This window comes from Sinohyriopsis cumingii, chromosome 6 (assembly GCF_028554795.1).
Source record: "Sinohyriopsis cumingii isolate HCF-2022 chromosome 6, ASM2855479v2, whole genome shotgun sequence".
NCBI lineage: Eukaryota > Metazoa > Mollusca > Bivalvia > Unionida > Unionidae > Sinohyriopsis > Sinohyriopsis cumingii.
In genome coordinates, this window is record NC_142966.1 from 149399929 (window position 1) to 149423809 (window position 23881).

At 36.6% G+C, this 23881-nt stretch overlaps 1 protein-coding gene across 1 annotated transcript in view; it reads left to right on the forward strand.

The window, feature by feature from the left end:
* The window catches only part of LOC149798248 (serine/threonine-protein phosphatase with EF-hands 1-like), an 87625-nt gene that overhangs the window by 38668 nt on the left and 25076 nt on the right, over positions 1-23881 (forward strand). The window contains exons 4-6 of the mRNA XM_089960560.1: positions 3297-3424; positions 8693-8795; positions 9672-9820. Coding sequence (XP_089816686.1) covers positions 3297-3424; positions 8693-8795; positions 9672-9820 — 380 coding nt within the window. The remainder of the gene's footprint in view (positions 1-3296; positions 3425-8692; positions 8796-9671; positions 9821-23881) is intronic.

Genomic DNA, 23881 nt, shown 5'->3' on the forward strand with positions numbered 1-23881 from the left:
TTACAAGAATTACGTTACAAAATCATGGAACTTAGGAAAATTAAATGAAATTTGAGTCATTAGGAGGAATAAATATTCGCAACAAGGCACAATAGATAATTCCCTTAATTTTTAATGTCAATGGACGTTCAGACTGTACAGTAAAAATTCCCTTAAGGGTTTGGAACATGCCTTTTGGTTACACCTTTAAAAGCTAATGAAAACATAAGGTTTTTGTTAGTGAAATTCTTCCGAATATCAACAAACCTGGTAGTTTAAGGTTTGAATTTAATGGTTGTTAGCTGCATGATTTTCTAAATTAATTCAAACAAAATAGAAATCTTGAGAAAAAGTAGAAATCTGATTTATGTGGTGCACTGTGTAACCTGCAAAAAAACATTATGTAGGGAAACCGAAAGAAATGCACGCGTAGGATGGAGGGGCATATTCGGACATACGACTGCATAGACAAATAAAGCGCATATCTCAACATTTTAGTATCTACTTTAGAAAAGGTCATTTCAGAGTGATTGGCACTGAATACAACATATTTTGGTCAAAAGCCGAAAGAAGGAAAAAAAGAAAATTTTTGGATGAATTGTTTAGGAGCTGAAATTAATGTTGAAATTCCACCAATCGATCATAGTTTTATGGAATTTCTTTTTCAGTTGATATGTCTTATTTTGTATATGAATCACAATATAGATTTCTTCCTATGACGTCACGTTTGTAAACAAATCATGCGGATCATACCTCAAATGTGTGCCGAAAGCTGCCTTTAGCTGCCATTCGTTCCACTTCAGTTATTTAATAAGAAGAAGGATTGACCGATAAGTTGTGAATGCACCAAAAACTAGTTATTCATTCGTAACTTCTCGGTCAATTGCATAGTCCATCCAATCTAAAAAATATCTGAGGTTGTCCGAATAGATTTTGTAGGTTCTATTGCGAGAAATTTTCTTGCGAATAAAATGTAATATTTTTCAGTACATTTTTCTTCAGACATATATTCGAGGCATATTTATGATTCAGAGAAAGCGGTGAGGTGGTCAAATCATCATTTAGGTGCACAGCCTGATGTAGTAGAATGGAGGGAAACTGCTCTCACTTAGTATATTTAATGAACGATGATACAAACACATTGTAGGCTAATAAAAGTTGTGCAATGGTGCAACATTTGGTAGATATTTTCGCAGTACATTCTATCATAGTCAGAGTGACACGTAGCCATAACTATTAACGTATGGGCTAGGCTCGCAATAAATAGGTAGCTTGCCATGGTTAATCTATACTATGTTTGGAGCATGAGTGAATTCTAATTAGGACCTACTAGGATAACGGCCTGACAGATAGGCCAATGTTAGTTTAAGTGGAGGAAATGACAAAGTAGAGACAATCCATAGACAAATTTGGAAAATGATGGTCCATTTTAAAAATGTGTTGCAAACTCATATTTTCCAGGCTAGTTATTAATAAAAGCTGACAAAAGAGAATTATTCTGACTTCGGTGGGCGTGTTAGAATTTTTGGAGGTTATTGAAAGTTAATCTTGATTGGCTATACCAAAAAGGGTGTGTGTTTTCGATGCGTAATTCAAGGCTTTAAGTAATTTCCTTGGGAAATTGGTCAGTCCAAGTTTTACGGCCGTAAAGGAAGTCTCAGCGACTTAATGGAAATCGCCGAGGGGGACAAGGTCTGGAAAATATCAGGGACACGGAAAGATATATTCGGCTTCATAAAATGTGGGCAAGTCTCTGAAAAACACAAGGTATTGTAAGAATCACATACAACATATTCTTTTATGTAAGTTTGCAAAATTATTTGTTAAATGTATTCGTTTTCAAATTTTAAATTCATCCTTCAATTGTCCTTGTGTTCAGTAATTAATCATGAATTCCTTGGTTGGAATGTTTTACGATTCATGTATTGGAAGAATGTCATTGGTATGAAAGTGTTCGGATCTAGTGGTTTCTATGTAATAGGAGGAATGAATTATAGGAGTTTCATTTATTACTCTGTTCCGAATTGTGAGAATTAAGTTACTTTTCTTAAATGATATGTATCATATATGCTAAGAATTGATTTTTACTATGCCTATATCAATGAATCGCTTTCTAGTTAAGATAATATAGTTAAGATAAGACGTGAGGTCCAATAATTCATTTGTGTGATTAAGCTCTGAATTCTCTTAACGGAGGAAAATCAGCGCGTGACGACAGACATCCTTCAGCTTATAATTTACAGCCCACAGCCCACAATGGGGCGTAATTGTTATCGAAGAGGCCTATTTATGTCTTGCTACCAGTTAGGAATGCGAGAAACCGCTAGAGAGACACTACATTTATGCTAATAGGATTGTGTATCGGAATCAGGTTGTGAACTGACCATAGCCTTAATTGAGTTACGATAATACGTAATATGTTTTATAAATTAGTTAATATCGGATGAGTAGATTAACCGGACTGACGGCATTTGCCGGCATAAATTCCCAAAGAAAAGTAACTGTCCCTTTTAAAAAGATTGGCCATTTTAAATTTGTCTTATATTTCATCCCATTAATTTTACTTTCAGAGGAAAAGCAAATAAATGAAACAGATTTAAGCACGCAATAAACACAGGGGCTCATTGCGATAATGATATGTAACATACAACATTTCAAACAGTAACCTATAAGTGTTTGGCAATCGGTTTAATATAACGTCCAATTAGAGACATCAACTGTCGGTCCACTGTTGTGAAAGGTCATTGGTCCCAACTTGTACTTACCCCCGCCCCCGTCCCCACCGATGTCGTTTTTACTTTTACATCGCGATGGCTTATTCAGAAGGGGTGTAGGCAAGTGCGAAATATTTTGAAGGTTTATATTTATTCATAAGACAACACTAGTAAAATTAGAATGCAGAAGCAAGGTTTAATTGAACTTTGATGATGGAGCAGATCACCAACAGACAGACAGACCTACAGACAGAAGGACAGATTGACAGACAGATGGAGAGAAAGAAAAAAGGAATGATAGATGGAAAATTTTTGGTTTTACAAGTACCATACTGCAAGCAGAGATTTTAATTTGGTTTCAGTGAAAGGTCTTCCATTTCCTAGCACAGTTGCATGTATCGATTTCTTTTGAATAAGATGGTTTTCGGATCCGGTATTGTGGTTTCCTTCTTGATTGTAGAGCGTCTATTCTTCTGATGTTTCCAGTACATGTATGTATAAATCTGACGTTTATCATGTTTTATTGTAAGCTATAAGACGTAAGCATCAGCTCTTTCTTTGTTTCTTAAGCTAATTTTTAGTTTCCTTAATTTCGCGTTTTAGCGATCAGTGCTGCCATCCTAATTCAGAAATGGTACCGGAGTTACGTTGCTCGGCTGGAGATAAGACGACGTTACACCTGGACGATTTTCCAGTCAATAGAATACGCTGGGGAACAAGATCAGATCAAGGTAAAATTATTTCTATTTCTCTATATGCCTATTAATTGACCAGCTATATAAACGAATTTTAATTAGCACCTCTGTCTCTTTGCCTTTAACCAATAGTTGTGCAACCAGTGTTTGTCTGATGGGGGGTAATTGGACACCACGACGTAACACTTGTTGCCTTGTTGGAGCACAAACTAAGAAGGACTCTCAAAATAACAAACATTTGATAATATATTATAGCTTTGATCTTTAATAGCTCTAAAAATATTGATTACATTAAGATTAAATTTTGATCTTAGATTTTTTTTTTTTTAAAGCAGTAATTCTGCACAAAGTCAAAAATTGGTGTGTGTATTTATGAAATATTTTCCAATGCAAACGAGGCAGGCAGTGCTTACAGCAAATACTAAACTGCCACATCTCATTTTTCTGTATATCTGGGAAACATGATCACGATGTTCACTTTGTGGTGCGAGGAAGAAGTTGTCTCAGTTAATATACTCGAATGATTCTTGTACGGAACAAGACGTGACTCATTTGCACATGGCATAATGTTAAGCATTATAGACGTGACTCATTTGCACACGGCATAATGTTGAGTATTATTGACGTGACTCATTAGCACACGACATACTGTTAAGCATTATAGACGTGACTTATTTGCACACGGCATAATGTTAAGCATTATAGACGTGACTCATTTGCACACGGTATAATGTTAAGCGTTATAGAGAGTGACTTATTTGCACACGGCATAATGTTAAGCATTATAGACGTGACTCATTTGCACACGGCATAATGTTAAGCATTATAGAGAGTGACTTATTTGCACACGGCATAATGTTAAGCATTATAGACGTGACTTATTTGCACACGGCATAATGTTAAGCATTATAGACGTGACTCATTGCACATGGCATAATGTTAAGCATTATAGACGTGACTCATTTGCACACGGCATAATGTTGAGCATTATTGACGTGACTCATTAGCACACGACATACTGTTAAGCATTATAGACGTGACTTATTTGCACACGGCATAATGTTAAGCATTATAGACGTGACTTATTTGCACACGGCATAATGTTAAGCATTATAGACGTGACTCATTTGCACACGGCATAATGTTAAGCATTATAGACGTGACTTATTTGCACACGGCATAATGTTAAGCATTATAGACGTGACTCATTTGCACACGGTATAATGTTAAGCATTATAGAGAGTGACTTATTTGCACACGGCATAATGTTGAGCATTATTGACGTGACTCATTAGCACACGGCATAATGTTGAGCATTATTGACGTGACTCATTAGCACACGACATACTGTTAAGCATTATAGACGTGACTTATTTGCACACGGCATAATGTTAAGCATTATAGACGTGACTTATTTGCACACGGCATAATGTTAAGCATTATAGACGTGACTCATTTGCACACGGCATAATGTTAAGCATTATAGACGTGACTTATTTGCACACGGCATAATGTTAAGCATTATAGACGTGACTCATTTGCACACGGTATAATGTTAAGCATTATAGAGAGTGACTTATTTGCACACGGCATAATGTTGAGCATTATTGACGTGACTCATTAGCACACGACATAATGTTAAGCATTATAGACATGACTTATTTGCACACGGCATAATGTTAAGCATTATAGACGTGACTTATTTGCACACGGCATAATGTTGAGCATTATAGACGTGACTCATTAGCACACGACATAATGTTAAGCATTATAGACGTGACTCATTTGCACACGGCATAATGTTAAGCATTATAGACGTGACTTATTTGCACACGGCATAATGTTAAGCATTATAGACGTGACTCATTTGCACACGGTATAATGTTAAGCATTATAGAGAGTGACTTATTTGCACACGGCATAATGTTGAGCATTATTGACGTGACTCATTAGCACACGACATAATGTTAAGCATTATAGACGTGACTTATTTGCACACGGCATAATGTTAAGCATTATAAACGTGACTTATTTGCACACGGCATAATGTTAAGCATTATAGACGTGACTTATTTGCACACGGCATAATGTTAAGCATTATAGACGTGACTTATTTGCACACGGCATAATGTTGAGCATTATTGACGTGACTCATTAGCACACGACATACTGTTAAGCATTATAGACGTGACTTATTTGCACACGGCATAATGTTAAGCATTATAGACATGACTTATTTGCACACGGCATAATGTTGAGCATTATAGACGTGACTCATTAGCACACGACATAATGTTAAGCATTATAGACGTGACTCATTTGCACACGGTATAATGTTAAGCATTATAGAGAATGACTTATTTGCACACAGCATAATGTTAAGCATTATAGACGTGATTTATTTGCACACGGCATAATGTTAAACATTATAAACGTGACTCATTTGCACACGGTTTAATGTTAAGCATTATAGAGAGTGACTTATTTGCACACGGCATAATGTTAAGCATTATAGACGTGACTTATTTGCACACGGCATAATGTTAAGCATTATAGACGTGACTCATTTGCACACAGTATAATGTTAAGCATTATAGAGAGTGACTTATTTGCACACGGCATAATGTTGAGCCTTATTGACGTGACTCATTAGCACACGACATGCTGTTAAGCATTATAGACGTGACTTATTTGCACACGGCATAATGTTAAGAATTATAGACGTGACTTACTTGCACACGGCATAATGTTAAGCATTATAGACGTGACTTATTTGCACACGGCATAATGTTGAGCATTATTGACGTGACTCATTAGCACACGACATACTGTTAAGCATTATAGACGTGACTTATTTGCACACGGCATAATGTTAAGCATTATAGACATGACTTATTTGCACACGGCATAATGTTGAGCATTATAGACGTGACTCATTAGCACACGACATAATGTTAAGCATTATAGACGTGACTCATTTGCACACGGTATAATGTTAAGCATTATAGAGAATGACTTATTTGCACACAGCATAATGTTAAGCATTATAGACGTGACTCATTTGCACACGGTTTAATGTTAAGCATTATAGAGAGTGACTTATTTGCACACGGCATAATGTTAAGCATTATAGACGTGACTTATTTGCACACGGCATAATGTTAAGCATTATAGACGTGACTCATTTGCACACGGTATAATGTTAAGCATTATAGAGAGTGACTTATTTGCACACGGCATAATGTTGAGCATTATTGACGTGACTCATTAGCATACGACATAATGTTAAGCATTATAGACGTGACTTATTTGCACACGGCATAATGTTAAGCATTATAAACGTGACTTATTTGCACACGGCATAATGTTAAGCATTATAGACGTGACTGATTTGCACACGGCATAATGTTAAGCATTATAGACGTGACTTATTTGCACACGGCATAATGTTGAGCATTATTGACGTGACTCATTAGCACACGACATACTGTTAAGCATTATAGACGTGACTTATTTGCATACGGCATAATGTTAAGCATTATAGACGTGACTTACTTGCACACGGCATAATGTTAAGCATTATAGACGTGACTTATTTGCACACGGCATAATGTTGAGCATTATTGACGTGACTCATTAGCACACGACATACTGTTAAGCATTATAGACGTGACTTATTTGCACACGGCATAATGTTAAGCATTATAGACATGACTTATTTGCACACGGCATAATGTTGAGCATTATAGACGTGACTCATTAGCACACGACATAATGTTAAGCATTATAGACGTGACTCATTTGCACACGGTATAATGTTAAGCATTATAGAGAATGACTTATTTGCACACAGCATAATGTTAAGCATTATAGACGTGACTCATTTGCACACGGTTTAATGTTAAGCATTATAGAGAGTGACTTATTTGCACACGGCATAATGTTAAGCATTATAGACGTGACTTATTTGCACACGGCATAATGTTAAGCATTATAGACGTGACTCATTTGCACACAGTATAATGTTAAGCATTATAGAGAGTGACTTATTTGCACACGGCATAATGTTGAGCCTTATTGACGTGACTCATTAGCACACGACATACTGTTAAGCATTATAGACGTGACTTATTTGCACACGTCATAATGTTAAGCATTATAGACGTGACTTATTTGCACACGGCATAATGTTAAGCATTATAGACGTGACTTATTTGCACACGGCATAATGTTAAGCATTATTGACGTGACTCATTAGCACACGACATACTGTTAAGCATTATAGACGTGACTTATTTGCACACGGCATAATGTTGAGCATTATTGACGTGACTCATTAGCACACGACATACTGTTAAGCAATATAGACGTGACTTATTTGCACACGGTATAATGTTAAGCATTATAGAGAGTGACCTATTTGCACACGGCATAATGTTAAGCATTATAGACATGACTTATTTGCACACGGCATAATGTTAAGCATTATAGACATGACTTATTTGCACACGGCATAATGTTGAGCATTATAGACGTGACTCATTAGCACACGACATAATGTTAAGCATTATAGACATGACTTATTTGCACACGGCATAATGTTGAGCATTATAGACGTGACTCATTAGCACACGGCATAATGTTAAGCATTATAGACGTGACTTATTTGCACACGGCATAATGTTAAGCATTATAGTCTCGAACTAAAGGTCTTAAGAAACACAGCTTGAAGAAATAAAGAAAGGAAAGAAAAACTCTGCTGAAAGGAAACTAAACAAAGTGAAAGAAAACAACGTAAGCGATCGCGAAGATGACACTTTAATACACATGGTAGTCATATAATTTACTATGCAGTTAAACTGCTATTTCTTTACAAATAGTTGTTGTTTCTATTGTAATACAATAAGAAGACACTCTTTTAGAGAAAAAATAAAGATATGGCATGAAGAGAACGCTACTGACTTAGAGCGGTCAGTTGTAAAACTCTCTGCTAGTGAGCTACAGACAGCAGGGACTTGAAGGTCAGAAACCTAGATGTATCTGGCAGCGACAGAGAAACCGAAGTCTGTATTAGTCTTCCAGTGCATACGGATAAATTCGGGTTGTATATACGTAAATATTTTATGTAACTGTAATATTACTTGTGCAATTCACAAGAAACTTTTGAGGAGATACGTTCATTTCACTTAAGTAAGAACCATCACAAGTCTGTCTAACCTGGAAATATTTATTTCTTTGTTATTTACTGAATCCAAACGCTTCATTTTCTTAAATTAGGGAAAACTGTTTTCCTATCTCTTTCAGTTGTTCAACTTTTATAACAGCATATTGACTCAGATGAACCCTGACCAGGACGGGTACCCCAAGCTGATCAAAGTTTTTAACCAACGGAGGAGAACATCTACAGGTAGAATTGATAAAGTCCATTGCAATCTTAGACGAAAATATGTCTTCTTTTCTGAGGAATGGCTCCTTGATTCATGCTAGCGTTTTAAATGATGGTTAAAGGTTTGCTTCAAAGATCACCTGGAATTGTACGTTTGACACAGACAACCAATGTTAGTCGTAATCTGAATGAATATTATTATTAATAAAGTATGCCACCCTTTCTTAAATTGTCTTTGGGGTCAGACTTGCAATCCTCCCCATATCTGCAAATTTGTTACAACGAAGTTCTTTCTGGTGAAGGACCGCTTACATGTATTTTGAACGAACTCGAGAAATATTGTGAGTTAACTGTGCAAAATTTAAGTAAAAGATAATAACGAAAGATGTATTTGATTTCTTGGAATTGAAGGGATGGGTTATTGGATGTGCCTTTTAAATGAAAACTTAGATATAGTTCAAGTAGCAATTAAACTATTTCGAGCTGTTGTAAGTTGAACATTTATTGTATTATTTTCCTTTGAGGTCAAGAACTATAAAGATGTATTTTAATTTTGGTTTGATCGATGCTCTAGAAGCACGTTCTGCTTTATCATAAGAACTCTCTTAAATGATTGACAGGTAGATGTGTACGCAGGTAATAAGGATACGAAGAGCATGCAATTTGCTAACACCGGTACAAGCCTTTCTTAAGTTTAAATTGCCAGATACGATGGTGTTCTTCAATTGAATCTGCATCCGAAACTTTGAATTGTCTTTAATGGTCTTGGAGATAGCTAGTGCCAACAGAGCTTGCATAAGTACACATGTATGTATTCTCCTTCTCATTTAATTTCTATTTTCTTTCATTCCTTACTTGCTTAGTTACCGACTAACTTATAATAAATGTCTGTTTCAGTTGTGGACTTGGAGGAAGAGGAAGAGTTACTTAGACTGACCAGTCCCTCACAGATCCATATCAGTTCTTCTTATAAGGGTCCTCACCTTTCATTTCCGCTCTCCCTCAGTCAGCTTCACAAGTTGGTGCAAGCCTTTAGGAGAAAACAGGTACAGGTAACTGAGAGGGATAGAGATAGTTACATCCTTATATCGACTGGTAAATAATGTGGAAACTTGAAAATTATTTTTACTCTCACAGTTTTAAAATCTTAATTACTTTTGGTTATTCCAAATTTGGAAGGACATATAAAACTATTTACCTAGAAGTGTCAACCATAGAAATATCAATTGTAGAAATACCATAGAAATACCAATCACCCAGTTTATTAAATCTTTGACACTGGTAGTCATAATAAAATTTGGTCGATATAATTATAAAACTATTTACCAGGAAATACCAACCGTAGAGATTTTTTTTGTTTCTGTTTAACTGAATATTAGATCGAAATAGTTCTTTAGATGAAAAATAATTATCACCGATTAAATTTATCCGGTTCCCTGAACACATTTAGTTAGCTGTGTTTCACTTGTTTGAGCGTGATAATAAAACAAAATGCATTTTCCCCATTGTAACTGAAAATACAGATATTGATTTTGAAATGAAAGAGTAGACCATATTTCCATATTTTATTTTAGATTTGCTACAACAATGCTAGCATTATTACGAAAACACTAATTATTATGCTACAAACAGTGAAAGGGGCTTTAATAACTGTAAAGCGCATTTGCACAGCAATTAATAATAATATTCTCCCTCCAGAAAGGGATACAACAAGGATGGGATATGAAATGCGGCTTATTTAATTGCGGAATTTGATTACAAAATGTATTCAGATGACTAATTTAACTTAATTACTTTTATTTCCTCCAAAGACTGTTTGACTTTTTTCGTATGGACCCTCTTTACTCTCTTATAAATCGAGAGTCCAAACTGCCAACGTAGACCCTTATCTGCCGTCGCATGATGCGCGTGCAGATCAGGTCAATTTTGATTGTTCCACTGATGACTCTTTACCCGTCTGCAGATCTGGGTCTGTGCAGTTTGCAGTTACACTCGATTTACAAGCGAGGACAGACGAGAAATACACCTGATAGGAACGGGCTAAACGCTATATCTTTTTTTTTGTTTTTGGAAGGGGGGGGGGGCGCATAACTACTTGTTGGACGGTGTGGGTGGAGGAGTTGGATGAGGTTCCAAAGTGAATATTACGACATTGCTTATCTAGTTTTGTCTGCTTACATCAATATCTAAGTCTTCGATAAGATCTCACAGGTGGACTGAACTAAGATGACGTTAGTAAGCAATATCTAAGTTTTCAATAAAGATCTCACACGTGGACAGCAATACGCACAGCATTTGAGATATTAGGCATAAATTATGAGCATAGGTATTATCGCGAAGAGATATTTACGATACGAGATAGTTACGATTTTTAGTTTATCAAGATTTTAATAATTTATGGAAAACATTATTTGAATAAAACCTATACTAGCAAGGTTGTAATATTGTGTTATTCCATGAATTTATTCGAGAAGTTATGTACAGAATAAAATTAGAAAAGGAGAAACGATTCACTAATATGTCAGAAGGAAAGCAACATTTCGAACCTATTTCAGTTTGCAGAACATAAATCCAAAATGTTTAATTCCCTTGTGTGTATTTCCTTTAACTCATTTCTATAGTAGCAGTACCGGAAGTCCTAAAATATTCGACGAGTATACATGATCGCGTACAACAGAAAACCGTGGACAATCGAGAAGTAGTAACCGTGTGGAAAAACATGACATAAGAGACTAGCTTAAAATGCGAAGTAGAAGAAAATCGCCTCCATCCCTTCACAAGCCCACTAGGAAAGACATCAACGACCACATTCTACAGTTGTTGATATGAAGCTTAATATATAAGCTCATATCTTTTATTTATGCAAATAAAACTTTAAACATGCTACTATTTCGTTGCCAAGAAAAAGATAGACGAAACTTTCTATAAGGAGCAGTGAGATAGTTTCAGTCCTATGTTCTCGCATACTTGTATCAGCCATCAGGATTCAGGGTTGATTATTCCCTTAAATACGGCAAGCAGTTAGGGTATGAAGTCCCTAAACCCTATTACATAAACTAGCACATCACTTTCTCAGTTTTTACAGATTTGATTCTTCCTCTGCCCTTCAGTCAGAAAGTATGCTTGGTAATATTTTTATATTATAGTTTACAACCATTTCACGAAACATTACGACTTAATTGGTACCATCCTGTCAATTCTACAATTTCGTACTTTGCAGAGACTTTGAAAAGAATTTCCTAGGTTGTCCTCATTGGTCATTCTGGTTATTTGAAAAGATCTTGTATATTTTAAGTAAGGTTTAAATAACTTTTATTTCCAGGTTTTTGCTTGTATGATTGATGGGTTATAGATCATACAGGCTGGCCTTATTTCAGAAATGTACCTCCCAAAATACTCCTCGCTCCGCTTGGTCGTTTTCGCCTCCTGAACTTAGGAGGTAAATTGAGGATGAAAAGAAAAAAACACTCGCCGATAGCTTTTTTTGTTTCGTTGACATTTTATAATTTATTTGATGCAATTTCAGACATTAGTACTGTCTACTATGAAAATTTGTTTTTCTATTTTAAGAGCTGCTCATTTTAGTGCACTTTGGACTAGTTTAAGTTCATTTCTCTAGCAGTTTGGACAGCCATTTGAAAACGGCGTCTTCTTTAGGCACCGCGATATTTCATTAAATGCCAAATAAAAAAGAAATTTCAGTCATAGTACACGAAAGCAGCATTTTCTTCAATGTTCTTGTTGCAAATGTATTTTCATGTTATACCAGTCCAGGATTCCGAAGTACGTATTAACTGTAGAGCTCAATATCGGGATTTTATGCAAGTGTGCGAGAGTAACATTGAGGTGAGCCAACATTAATTTCGTTGGGCTTTGTTTAAATGGTTACTACGTCACTTATACAAGTACTGCTTTCAGACAAACATACTGTAATATATTTGGAGTAGGCGCATTTGGTTATAGCGCCCCGTTTTACGGAATTCTTAGATTTTTGTGATTACTTGTCTGATTATTGGAATTCGGCAATATAAATATTCCTTTGCCAGAAATAATTAGCTAATTATTAGGAGCAAACACCACGGAGTAAAGTGTTAGTGAGTTTCCATGATGCTATGGTTCACTAGTGGATTCAGGTCCAAACCGAATGAGTGTCGATGGAATAATAAAGTCCCTACTAAAATCCATTGGTGTACATTGGTAGTGTGACTGCAATGGCAGTATTTACGGTAGGAAACCGGTAAATTACACAATGGAATCAACAAGGAGGACTCGACAGATACCGTTTATGTCTCCATGGTGGCAAATGTAGTGCAGTTATACTGTCGGAAAGTGCCTGGAAACCATAGTTTGACTGGCCTAAGGTGGCGTAGTTAAAATAGTTCCCTGTGTTAAAGGATAGTTGCATAGTTTCTACGGCTGGAGTAGCTGGCGGTGCGGAAACCTTACGAAAAGAGGCCGTGCGGGTGTGCGGTTGGTGGATATTTGGCAGGTTGTGAGATCTGTGGTCTTGCATTGATTAGAGTAAAAATTATGGTTGGAATGGACACGTCGGGCTTTCTAATTTACAACTGAAGTTGTACTGGAGCCTTTGGAAATTTTGGATAAACTTATGACTTCTAGCGGGAATCGCGCCAGGGCTTGACACCGCTCGGTCAAGTAAAGACCCCTGGCTTGTAACAATATTAACAATATAAGGAACCATAGGACCTCTATGTTTTGTTTGATTTTACTTAAAATTAGTTCAATGAAAAGGTACCACAAATCAGTTAGAAGTTACAAAATCACATTTATTACTTTTAAAATCAAATGCACTGTATAAATTATTCACACAGATCTCTCTCTCATATATATATATATATATATATATATATATATATATATATATATATATATATATATATATATATATATATATATATATGTGTGTGTGTGTGTGTGTGTGTGTGTGTGTGTGTGTGTGTGTGATTTATATATAAACCATTATATATTTGTTCGAGAGAACAAAATAAATCTTAGCCGCATGATAGATACTGATTGTTCCCCTCATGATGGATAGGTTTTGGCATTTGTAGAGAAGTGTGTGTGTATTAGCGATGATTCTGTTAATTATATTAACATTTATTTAAGACAAACTAGGGATAATCTTTTACAATGCTTGCAATTTTAAAAAAAAATCATTTGTTTTACATTAGACGTAGAAATATTTGAAAGAGAAATTGTCAACAAACAGTTTACTTTATTCTTTGGCTATATTACTTCTGTGTATTTAATGACACTGAAACAAATTAGAGTGTATACAAGAAGCAAGTTTTCTCAGCTTCATTATAAACAAAGTTTTGATCACAAAGTAAAATTGTCTGTTGATTAAACCCATCTTATTAATAAAATCAAGCTATTCATCTGTGTTGGCTGCGCATTTTCGTACTCTGTGCACGATCTGAGTCAGGCATTATCTGGTCTCCAGTAATCGGAATTTTGATTATCTTCATTCCAATAAACGGAAAATGTTGGGAGGGTTTGCAATTGATTGAGTCTGATTACGATAAGTATCATTAAAATTATTTAATTGTCTTTGAACGAGGTTCTTATGTAATATATTAGGATTCAATATACATTTCATGCGTTTTTGGTTTGCTTATGTGGAATGACATACAAGTTCAGGGTTTCTGGTGACCTTTTTAGCAAGAATTTGTCGCCCACTGTAACTAGTGGTAAAGACCTATGGGTGTGATCTCCACCAAATATTATATAAATTGTATTTAGACTGTGTCTACTGTGGTGACATCACTATTTCTTAAGACTGGCTTTTTTAAATAAGCTACCTGCATAAGAAACAGTACAATTCGTCATGTATATGTATTTTTGTTGAAACCAATGACATCAAATGGCGTTAAATATATCAACTAATTAAGTCCAACATTGTCATTTGTTATCTATATAGATATATGTTTTTTAACTCCCGGTACATGATTTTATCTAGTTTTAGAATTTTTGTTCATGGCTGTAAATTCTACAGATTATTTTAAGTTAGATTTTGCCTTCGTAACCACGATCTGTTTTTATGACTATTAAGAGCGTAAAATTGCATAGGGTCTATAAATAGATGATAACGTACGTCTTGACAGTTACTAATAATATACTTATTAGTAAACATGTTTACGAGATTCAGCCTTATTCCCATTGGATAGATTGTTTAGGACAGTTTTACAAGAATTAAGTTAATTCTTATGGGATGAGTTAGGTTACATGAGTAGTGTGATATGTCACTTTGGCGTATGTTGTGAAATATAATAAGGTGTATATAAGGAGAGAACTGAGCAATCAGATTTCATTTCTGTCTTAGATTCATTCTTATTTATTGTATTCCTGTTGTAACATGAAATCTGCATACGTGTTTTATATTGTTCTTAGATATTATTTGAGAGGGAAAAACATTTGATTAGACTGTTCAATTGAAACAGAAGGTGCTCATTTTTTTTTAAATTAATCGGGAACTTTTCATTCTTTTGGACTTTCATAGAGCTTTTGGATTCACGTCATAATACAGTAAGATCTCTCATATCATCATTTTTAACTTTGATAATTAAATTATTTGTTAAGTTTTACAAAACTTGTTGGTCTTTCTTCTTTCTGTTGTTTAGTTTATAACCATAGAGTCGTACCACCTTTTTCGGATTCATTTTGGGCTTTCGGTTAATAGTTAAGCGTTTATCTATACCTTTGTTTATGACAATTTAAATTTCATGTCGTAAAACGAACTTATTCATCTGCATATGATCGCAAAATCGTATTTTTTGCGAGTAGAGGTATTACTCTATTTTTTATCATATATAGACAACATAATGTTACTCGACTTTTTATACAACATTACTCGCAATGTACTATGCGGCATTACTTGTTTTGTACTACACATGTCGTTTTGTTCAATACGACGTGACATGCTGTGTGATATTACTCACCTTGCGTAAGTCCCGGCTTTGAAAACCATCGCCTTTATGTTCAAGGTTTAAAGTCAACAATCGAGGTTTAGAGATGTCTTTATCCCTCCATCTATTTCTGACTGCGTTAACATCGAACGCCGGTCTTCATTAACATTGTTAGAACATCCTTCAAATTAATTAGAAAGTCTTGTTTCAAAGTCAAAGACAGGACAGGGACAAACTTAACAGGCCTTTGTCGTTTTTATAAAAACTTATCTAGACTGGCTGGTATCAACAAAGTCACGCTTTAACTCTACTGAATAGTCTACATTTTGGTGCAATCGGATTAAAGTCAGTTCTCCACTATTATAAATGAAGATCTACCATATTTGTTAATTTTATCAACCAATCGCGTTTGGAGACTGAGCAGTGTGGATGATGAGCATGAATGTGTACCGAACCATTAGATTCACTTTCAGATTTTTGAAAGATGCATCTCAATTGGCTAATTCAAAGGTCACCAGAACATCACCCTTAAGCGGTAGTCGTCAAATCTTCACGTATGATAGCGGAGATATGATTTGTATCAGACTGCATTTTGGTATATCTTTTGGAAAACGTATCAACTGGTGCATCCAAGAGCAATCAAAATAAAAGATCCACCGTGATGAAGCAAAATTTAATTTTTGTTTTCTTTGTGTGGATAATGGCCATCAAATGAACCGTTGTAATGATCAGCAATTAGCCCTTCTTTTTTTCTGTAGATATGATAAATTAAATATCTTGGAATGGTAATAAACGATGGAGATGAATAATATCCTCACATAAATCCTGCTTTATTTCGCAGATACAATAAAGTAATGAACTTAGAATTCGACTGAGAATTAGAGACGAATTCATATAATGATCTGACAGAATAGTTCTCTTTTTGCCGCAGGTTTTTGGTACCGAATCAATGGTAGTTTGCACTGGCAATTATACAAACAGAAATACACCGTAACGACACACTATTCTATCTTTTTATTGCAAATATTAAGCCCCGGATTGACTGTCAGGTATATTAGAAATCAATGACAAAAACTAATACTTCAGGCACAAATATATTTTACTTTTTATTGCAAATATTAAATTCTTGATTTACTGTCAGATATTAGAAATCGATGATAAATTTACACCTCAGTGACAAATATATTCTACTTCAATGCAAATATTAAAATCAAAATAACTGTCCTCCAGTCATATCAATTAATAAACTAACTGCATTGAAAGCACACACAACTAACATGCATTTTTGTCACCGAGATTAAGCACAAATCGACTGTATGATAAAATCGCAAATTGGAAACATAACGGCACCCGAAGCACACATCATAATTGTATCAAGTTAGCTGTTAAGAAGAAACCATTTTAAGTACCAAAAATATTCTACTTAGATTAATAACTTTTATAAAGATGATGTTGTGTCATAATCGCACAAAGTTCTACTTATTTATTGCAGAAATTAATTAGCAATTAACTAATTATGGGATGAAGAAAACCAAGTCCATCTCTCGGATCTTTCAAGGGTAGTCAGCAATATGACACACTTATTGTAATGGACAGAAATCAATCATCGAATTATTTTTTGGGATGTGGGTGGAGTAAATTAAGTTCATTAATCGTACAGCTCACAGTAGAAAAGCAGGGGTGCATAGTTTTCGTCAAAATGTATGGTCACTATTAATTTATTCATTGATATCTACTGTATTCCAATGTGGAACGATACAGGGTATGAATCCCGTTATATTTCATACTTGCATATAAATCAGAAACATTTCCGTAGATTTCTTGCTTCACTGTCCGTTACGGTATCATCCATTAAAAGCTATATAATATTTTGCTGCAAAATAAACAATATAAGGCATTGCATGAACAAAAGTTAACTCTTTTGGTTATGTTCTTTCCTTGAATCAACAAAGCAAAACTATTTCACGGTGTATTTAAAAAAAATTGCCAGGAAAAAGAACGTTTTAGTAGCAAATTGTGGAGAAGGCTGAAAGTAGGTTTTGGAATCTTACATCCGTACAACATAAACCGTTCAAGATAAGATTACATTAATTTTCATGATTGTGAAATCAGCAACTTGCCTGATATGTTTAATTGCATGCATACATTTTTTTTAATGATCTTGTGACGTTAAGTCAAGAGTTTCTTGCAGATCTGATTAAAACAATACCTATTACAGTTTAATATAAGTAGAAAGTAACGGACTACAACAACAACAACTATAAAAAAACAACAACTACTACTACTAAGCAGCTGCAAATTTGAAAAGAAAGTCATTAAGCGTTTCTTAAGTCTCTATTGATAAGTTGTCATTTATTGTTGTCACAGCCATTGATTGTTTCTCAAAAGCTCTGTTTCAAATTTAACACATACGAATATAATTAAATTTTATCCAATGTTTCTAAGTCTGTCACTGGAAAAGAAATTAATATAGTATATAAACATTAGAATTTTGATACTGGTAAATGCTTATATTTAATAGTTATTAAATTAATTATAATTGTCCATATGCACACCACCACTGTGACATCAAATCAATGAGGTATGTTACTGAAGTGATGCACCCTATATCTTAGTCTTAAATTTTTACTTTCGTATGATTGTGTGTATGTTAATATACCAAATGTTGCTGTTTGTCCTTCGAGTTCGAAGATGATCATAACATCATTAACTAGTTTGGTTTCTATGAATACGTGAGTGGTTGATCAAGTTCATTCGGGCTTTGAACTGCCTGTGGCACACGTGACAGGATATGCAGCTTGGGTCTTCTTGATCAAAAGAGAATATGCAGCAGTTTCGAGATTTACGGTGGTCGCTCTTCTGCACTGCATCTACGATTCTCCTTCTTTCTAGGTAGTAGCAGTTTGATATAGACTGCGTCAGTTCGAGTGATCCCGTGGGATCTTCCCAAGACTCATGGTCAGTATTGCAGTGTTTCAATTATGAGTTGAGGGTATCTTGAAGTCTTTCTTTTGACCACACTGAGGTCACTCTCCTTCCTTCAGCTGGGGGGGGGGGGGCAGGGGGGTACATATGTCCCCGGGCGCTAAGGTACAGGGGCGCCAAAATGAGGCTTACAACGTTACATTATAATAAGTAAACAAGGGTAATATTCAAAAATGTGATTAAACGGGGAGGGGGCTGGGGCGCCAATTTTATAGTTCGTCCCCGGGCGCAAAATATCATAGCTACGCCTCTGGCTCGCCATAAAAATGTTTTTCTTTGATTGTCACTTTTCTGACATCCTGGGGACATAGTCTGCCCATTGCAACTATACTTTCACCAGCAGAGTGTTGTTGCTTAGAATGCCTCTCCGTGTGGTAACCTCAGTGTCTGGGACCCTATCCTGCCATCTAATCTTCATCAGTTTCTTCAGGCAGCACATATGAAGATAGTTTCTCTTCGTATGGTACCGTTCCGGTGACCTAGTGGTTAGAACGTCCGCCGCGGATGCGGGAGGTCGCGGATTCGAACCCCGACCGATTCATACCAAAGATATAAAAATAGTTCTAACAACTGCCTTGCTTGGCGCACAGCATTAGGAGGTTAGTATTAGGACTGGTCGGCCTGGTGTCAGGATAATGTGACTGGGTGGGACATCATGCAACATGTCTGCGGCATGATGCCCCAGTCCTAGACATCACTGTAAACTGCCACACTGCAGACATCGTAGCGATAGGACTGATTTTTTTTTTATAAAGCTACGTTAAAAATTAAACACACACACACACACACACACACACACACACACACACACACACACACACATGGTGAGGCGTCTGCACACCATCTAGGTTTCACAAGCAAAAAGCAACTTCAGAAACACGATGTCTTTGAAGACCTTAAGTTTTGTTTCTAGACTGATGCCTTCGCGCTCCCACACATTTACGCGTAGTCTGTCAAAGGCCATGCTTGCTCTACTAAATGAAACAATAGTTAATTAGCGAGATTTTGAAATTTTTAAAATTAAATATCAGGATTAGAGCCTTCTGGCCTCTCGTCATGACTTTACCCCCTGCTGAGAATGCTAGTAATTACAATCAAAGGGTCCTGTCAGATCGACTTCAACGAGTGTCCCTAGACTGCTCCACGGAGCCCTGCTGCAGTATTGATTAGCTGTGGAATTCCCAGAACAGCATTAGCTGTTGCGGCGAATAGATTAGTTTAAAACAAGTTTGTTGTGTGTTTCTATAGTTCTCAAAGATGGATAGAAGGTTTTCATACTGATGTCCACAACAGTCAGTTAACCGACTTATGGCTTGTGGGTGTGCTGATTTGAACAATTTTAAACAGAAAATGGCACACTAGATACCTGCTTTGGTGATTGATACACGTATTAGCGACCACGTATGCGACCTTTAAAACTGATAACCGAGACATATATTGTAAATGTAAAAATGTTTCATTGCACCAGACAAAGTAGGCGATGAAATTCATTTTTAAAACGAATTGGAATCCCGGTAAAGTAAAAATAATTTAAAAAATGTATTAACCTACAAACAATTAGATAATGATTTCACTCTAAGAGTATACCTACCATACTTGTTAGTCCGAGTTTCCTCTGACCCTTGCCACCCAATTTTTGATATTTGGACATTTATGTTGGGGTGTAGGGTCAGAGTTCGTTCCCTCTCGAAAAGTTGGAATTCGCCAACACCATTTGGTGTCGGCATGGGGTAGCCGCTTATTAGCTGGCCCATCAAACTTGCATGACCTTTCATCGAGATATACCTGCATGAAATCGATAGGAATATGATTTATTTTCTCAGAAACTGCGATCATAGCATTCGTTCTGTCTTTAATCCGGTGACAGACGAGACGAAAGTACATCGTTGCTGAAATTTGACCTGGATCTGGACATTTGCATTCCTAGTCACGTGAATAAACAACTCTTGCAACCTACATGTCAATGACATCAGAGATCATACAGTCACTTGATACCAACAATAAACAATTTCTAGTGTTGCTGTAAGAAAACAAATCGAGCATATAAATTAAATTCACGTAATTTTTACAGAAAAATGAAGAAAAAAAAGTAAACTTCTCAAAATATTTATTGTGAAAACAATGACCGAAAATCTGTAAATGTCGCAGCGATTTGAAGAAAACCAGATTCACTAGTGCAGAGGGCACATATCAATGTAGCAGTCACGTGACACGAACAAAAACATCGCTGATACATGCTCGGTACTTCTTGAAAGTGGTCTTCTCGACCCTGCTGCGATATCGACAGGTTTCTGGTCGTTGTTCTCAGAATAAATATGTTGAGAATTAAGAGTACGTTATATTTATTTACAAACACTAAGTGACTTCTATATAATATGTCCAAATTCTATGTACAACAACTTTGGAAATTTGTTTATTGTCCATATCACGTGACTATATGACCTCTGATGTAATTGATATGTTGGTTGCGAGTTTTATTTAGTCATGTGACTCGGGATGCAAATGGACAGATCCAGGTCAAATTTCAGCAACGATGTACTTTCGTCTCGTCTGTCACCGGATTAAAGACAGAACGAATACTATGCTCACGATTTTTGAGAAAACAAATCATATTCCTATCGATTTCATGCAGGTATATCTCGATGAAAGGTCGTTCAACTTTGCTGGACCGGCTAGTAAGCGGCTACCCCATGCCGACACCAAATGGTGTTGGCGAATTCCAACTTGTCTATATGGAATGGACTCTGACCCTATACCCCAACATACATATCCAAATATGAAAAATGGGATAACAAGGGTCAGAGGAAACTCGGACTACATACTTGTTCTCAAGCAATTCCCGCAAAACCGAGGAATATTCTTATTGAGAGGTGCAAGAAATTAAGATGTGCTTGCCTTGTTAGGACTTCTTGCAGACGAAAAGAGGTTGACTGTGATATGTTCATGCAATAACCGCGCAGTTACGTATTAAAATTCCTTTGTGGACCAGCCAGGCTAAAATTGCCGCCCAGGATGTTGCGTACGCTTATCAATGAGTTCATGTTGAGTTAGACCAACAAGTATGTCTCCGCTTTTTTCCTGACAGCGGAGATCAACGTATTCCATACTGAAGTCTTACAGTGTTTTAGCCTACCCATCAGTTCTGACTATCGGACGCTCGCTAGTAATTAATAAATTTATTTCGACTGACTTTGGTATGGTAACCAAGATGGTAACCAAAAACACTCTTCTTTTGACCCATGGCGTTGAATCCTTCAGCAAAGTCATTTTTTTAAAAGTAATAATCCCTGTCAGAAAAGAACACCTATGTATATATCTGTTATTTACCTTATTTTTAAATTGATGATGCATGCGTGGAAAGCAGCATCACCCCAAGGCAAGAACAACGTCTGGAAACCTTATAGCAAGGAGTATATCACATGAACTAACTAATGCTTGGGATGGAACTGCGGTTAGGTCTGGCCGTTACAGCAGAATTCTGAGAGACAGAGAGTGACAGGGACAGACTTGTCGGAAATTCTAGATCGAGAGAACGATAAATAAACTGATCGGGAGGTGCAAACAGGGTAAAACTTCAGCAATGGAATACGGCCTGACAACGTTGGTCTCTGCTGTTAGAAAAAAAGCGGAGACATACATGTTGGTTTTATGTCGAGTATAAATCGCACCAGCGCGTCGGTGATTTCGAAGATTACCAGCTAATTATCCCATACGCATACAAACCAAGAAAAACAAAGTGAAGCTTCTCTCAAACATTCGTCTGGAACTCATATCAACATTTGAGCACGTAACGCCACTCAAGGTTTTAAGATAAACCTTTTTCTCATTGTGGACTTTACTACGCTGCGGGTTACCTCAACCAAAGGTTCCAATGACAGGGTCAAGATATCAAGCGGATACCTGTGGTGCTTATGACACTGATATCATCAAAGATGAAATCAATAAACATTTTAAAGAGGTTCTCGAGACGTTTGATGACTAGATATAGGGTGGACTCTTTCAGATGCGCGGAAGTTCATGTTAAGGTTTCCCCGCAAAAGCGTTTGCACGGATCCATTTATATTTCAATATCTGCGTTTATTCCGCGGTGGGTAGTGGTAAATGTGTAAAACCACACAAACCAGTGTTTTGAATGAGTGATCTTGTCAGTGCTGCATCTCCAACACGATAATGCAGATCAGCCTCGAGAATTTCCTACACAAGCTTCAGAGACCATGCTGAAAAGGTTTGCAAGACTCAACCCTGACATCGCTTGGAACAGCGGCTTTGGTCGATTTTACTAATTCCCACAGGCACGCTAGCTGACCAGGGTTGATCTGTTGTTGTTGAATAAATGGATAGTATCAGAGACGCGGAACCATCAAGCATGAGAAGAAAAGTTCCGTCTCGACGTTGCCTGTATGTATTTTCCACCCAAGAGTTCCTTGATAAATACGACTTTGTACTGTAGGGTGTGGGGAGGGGTCAGCAAAGATCCACAGAGTAAAAGGATGAGAGACATTGACAAGAGCAGTTGAAATGTCACCTCTGTGCAACGGAAAATGAAGGTCCTGTATGTGTTCTGTGCAGATTTGGAATGCTTGGACGTTCCCATGGAATCTTCGCTTCCTAAAGCTGTCCCCGTGGTTCAGTCGAATAAAAAAGCATATTGCCGAGCAAGTCCCATGTGGATTTTTCTATATGTTGTCAGATCCAAACAGAGCAGCTGAGCCGCCAGTACTGTACTACGTAAAGGGCTCGGTTGAGATGTTGAATTAATCGGCCAAGGTCAGAGCGGAAGGGATTCAGGTACAAAGTTCTTCGCTAGCTGACATGATTATGACCTATGCTGATATTCGTGGCGTATCAGTGCTGGATCTACGAATAAACTTTGGGCTCCACTGATGAAGAAGATCGCGATCATTGTGACATCACTGGCGCGTACAAAGAAGCCGGGCCCACTGAACGCAACCTACAGTTTCAAATTTACACTAACTAACGAAACGTTTCAGTTGTGTGTCATCTTCTGCGCTGGCATGATGATCATTTTTGATCATGCAAGGAATTGCAACAGTATCGAATGCGTAGTAAATGTTGTTCCTAAAACATGGACAAAATTATATTACGTCTTGCCTGGGTCAGCATCAGTTCCAGCCTGGATTAAAGTTGTGGACAAACTTGTGGCAGGAGGTAACTGTCCTCCCCCCTCCCTCCGAT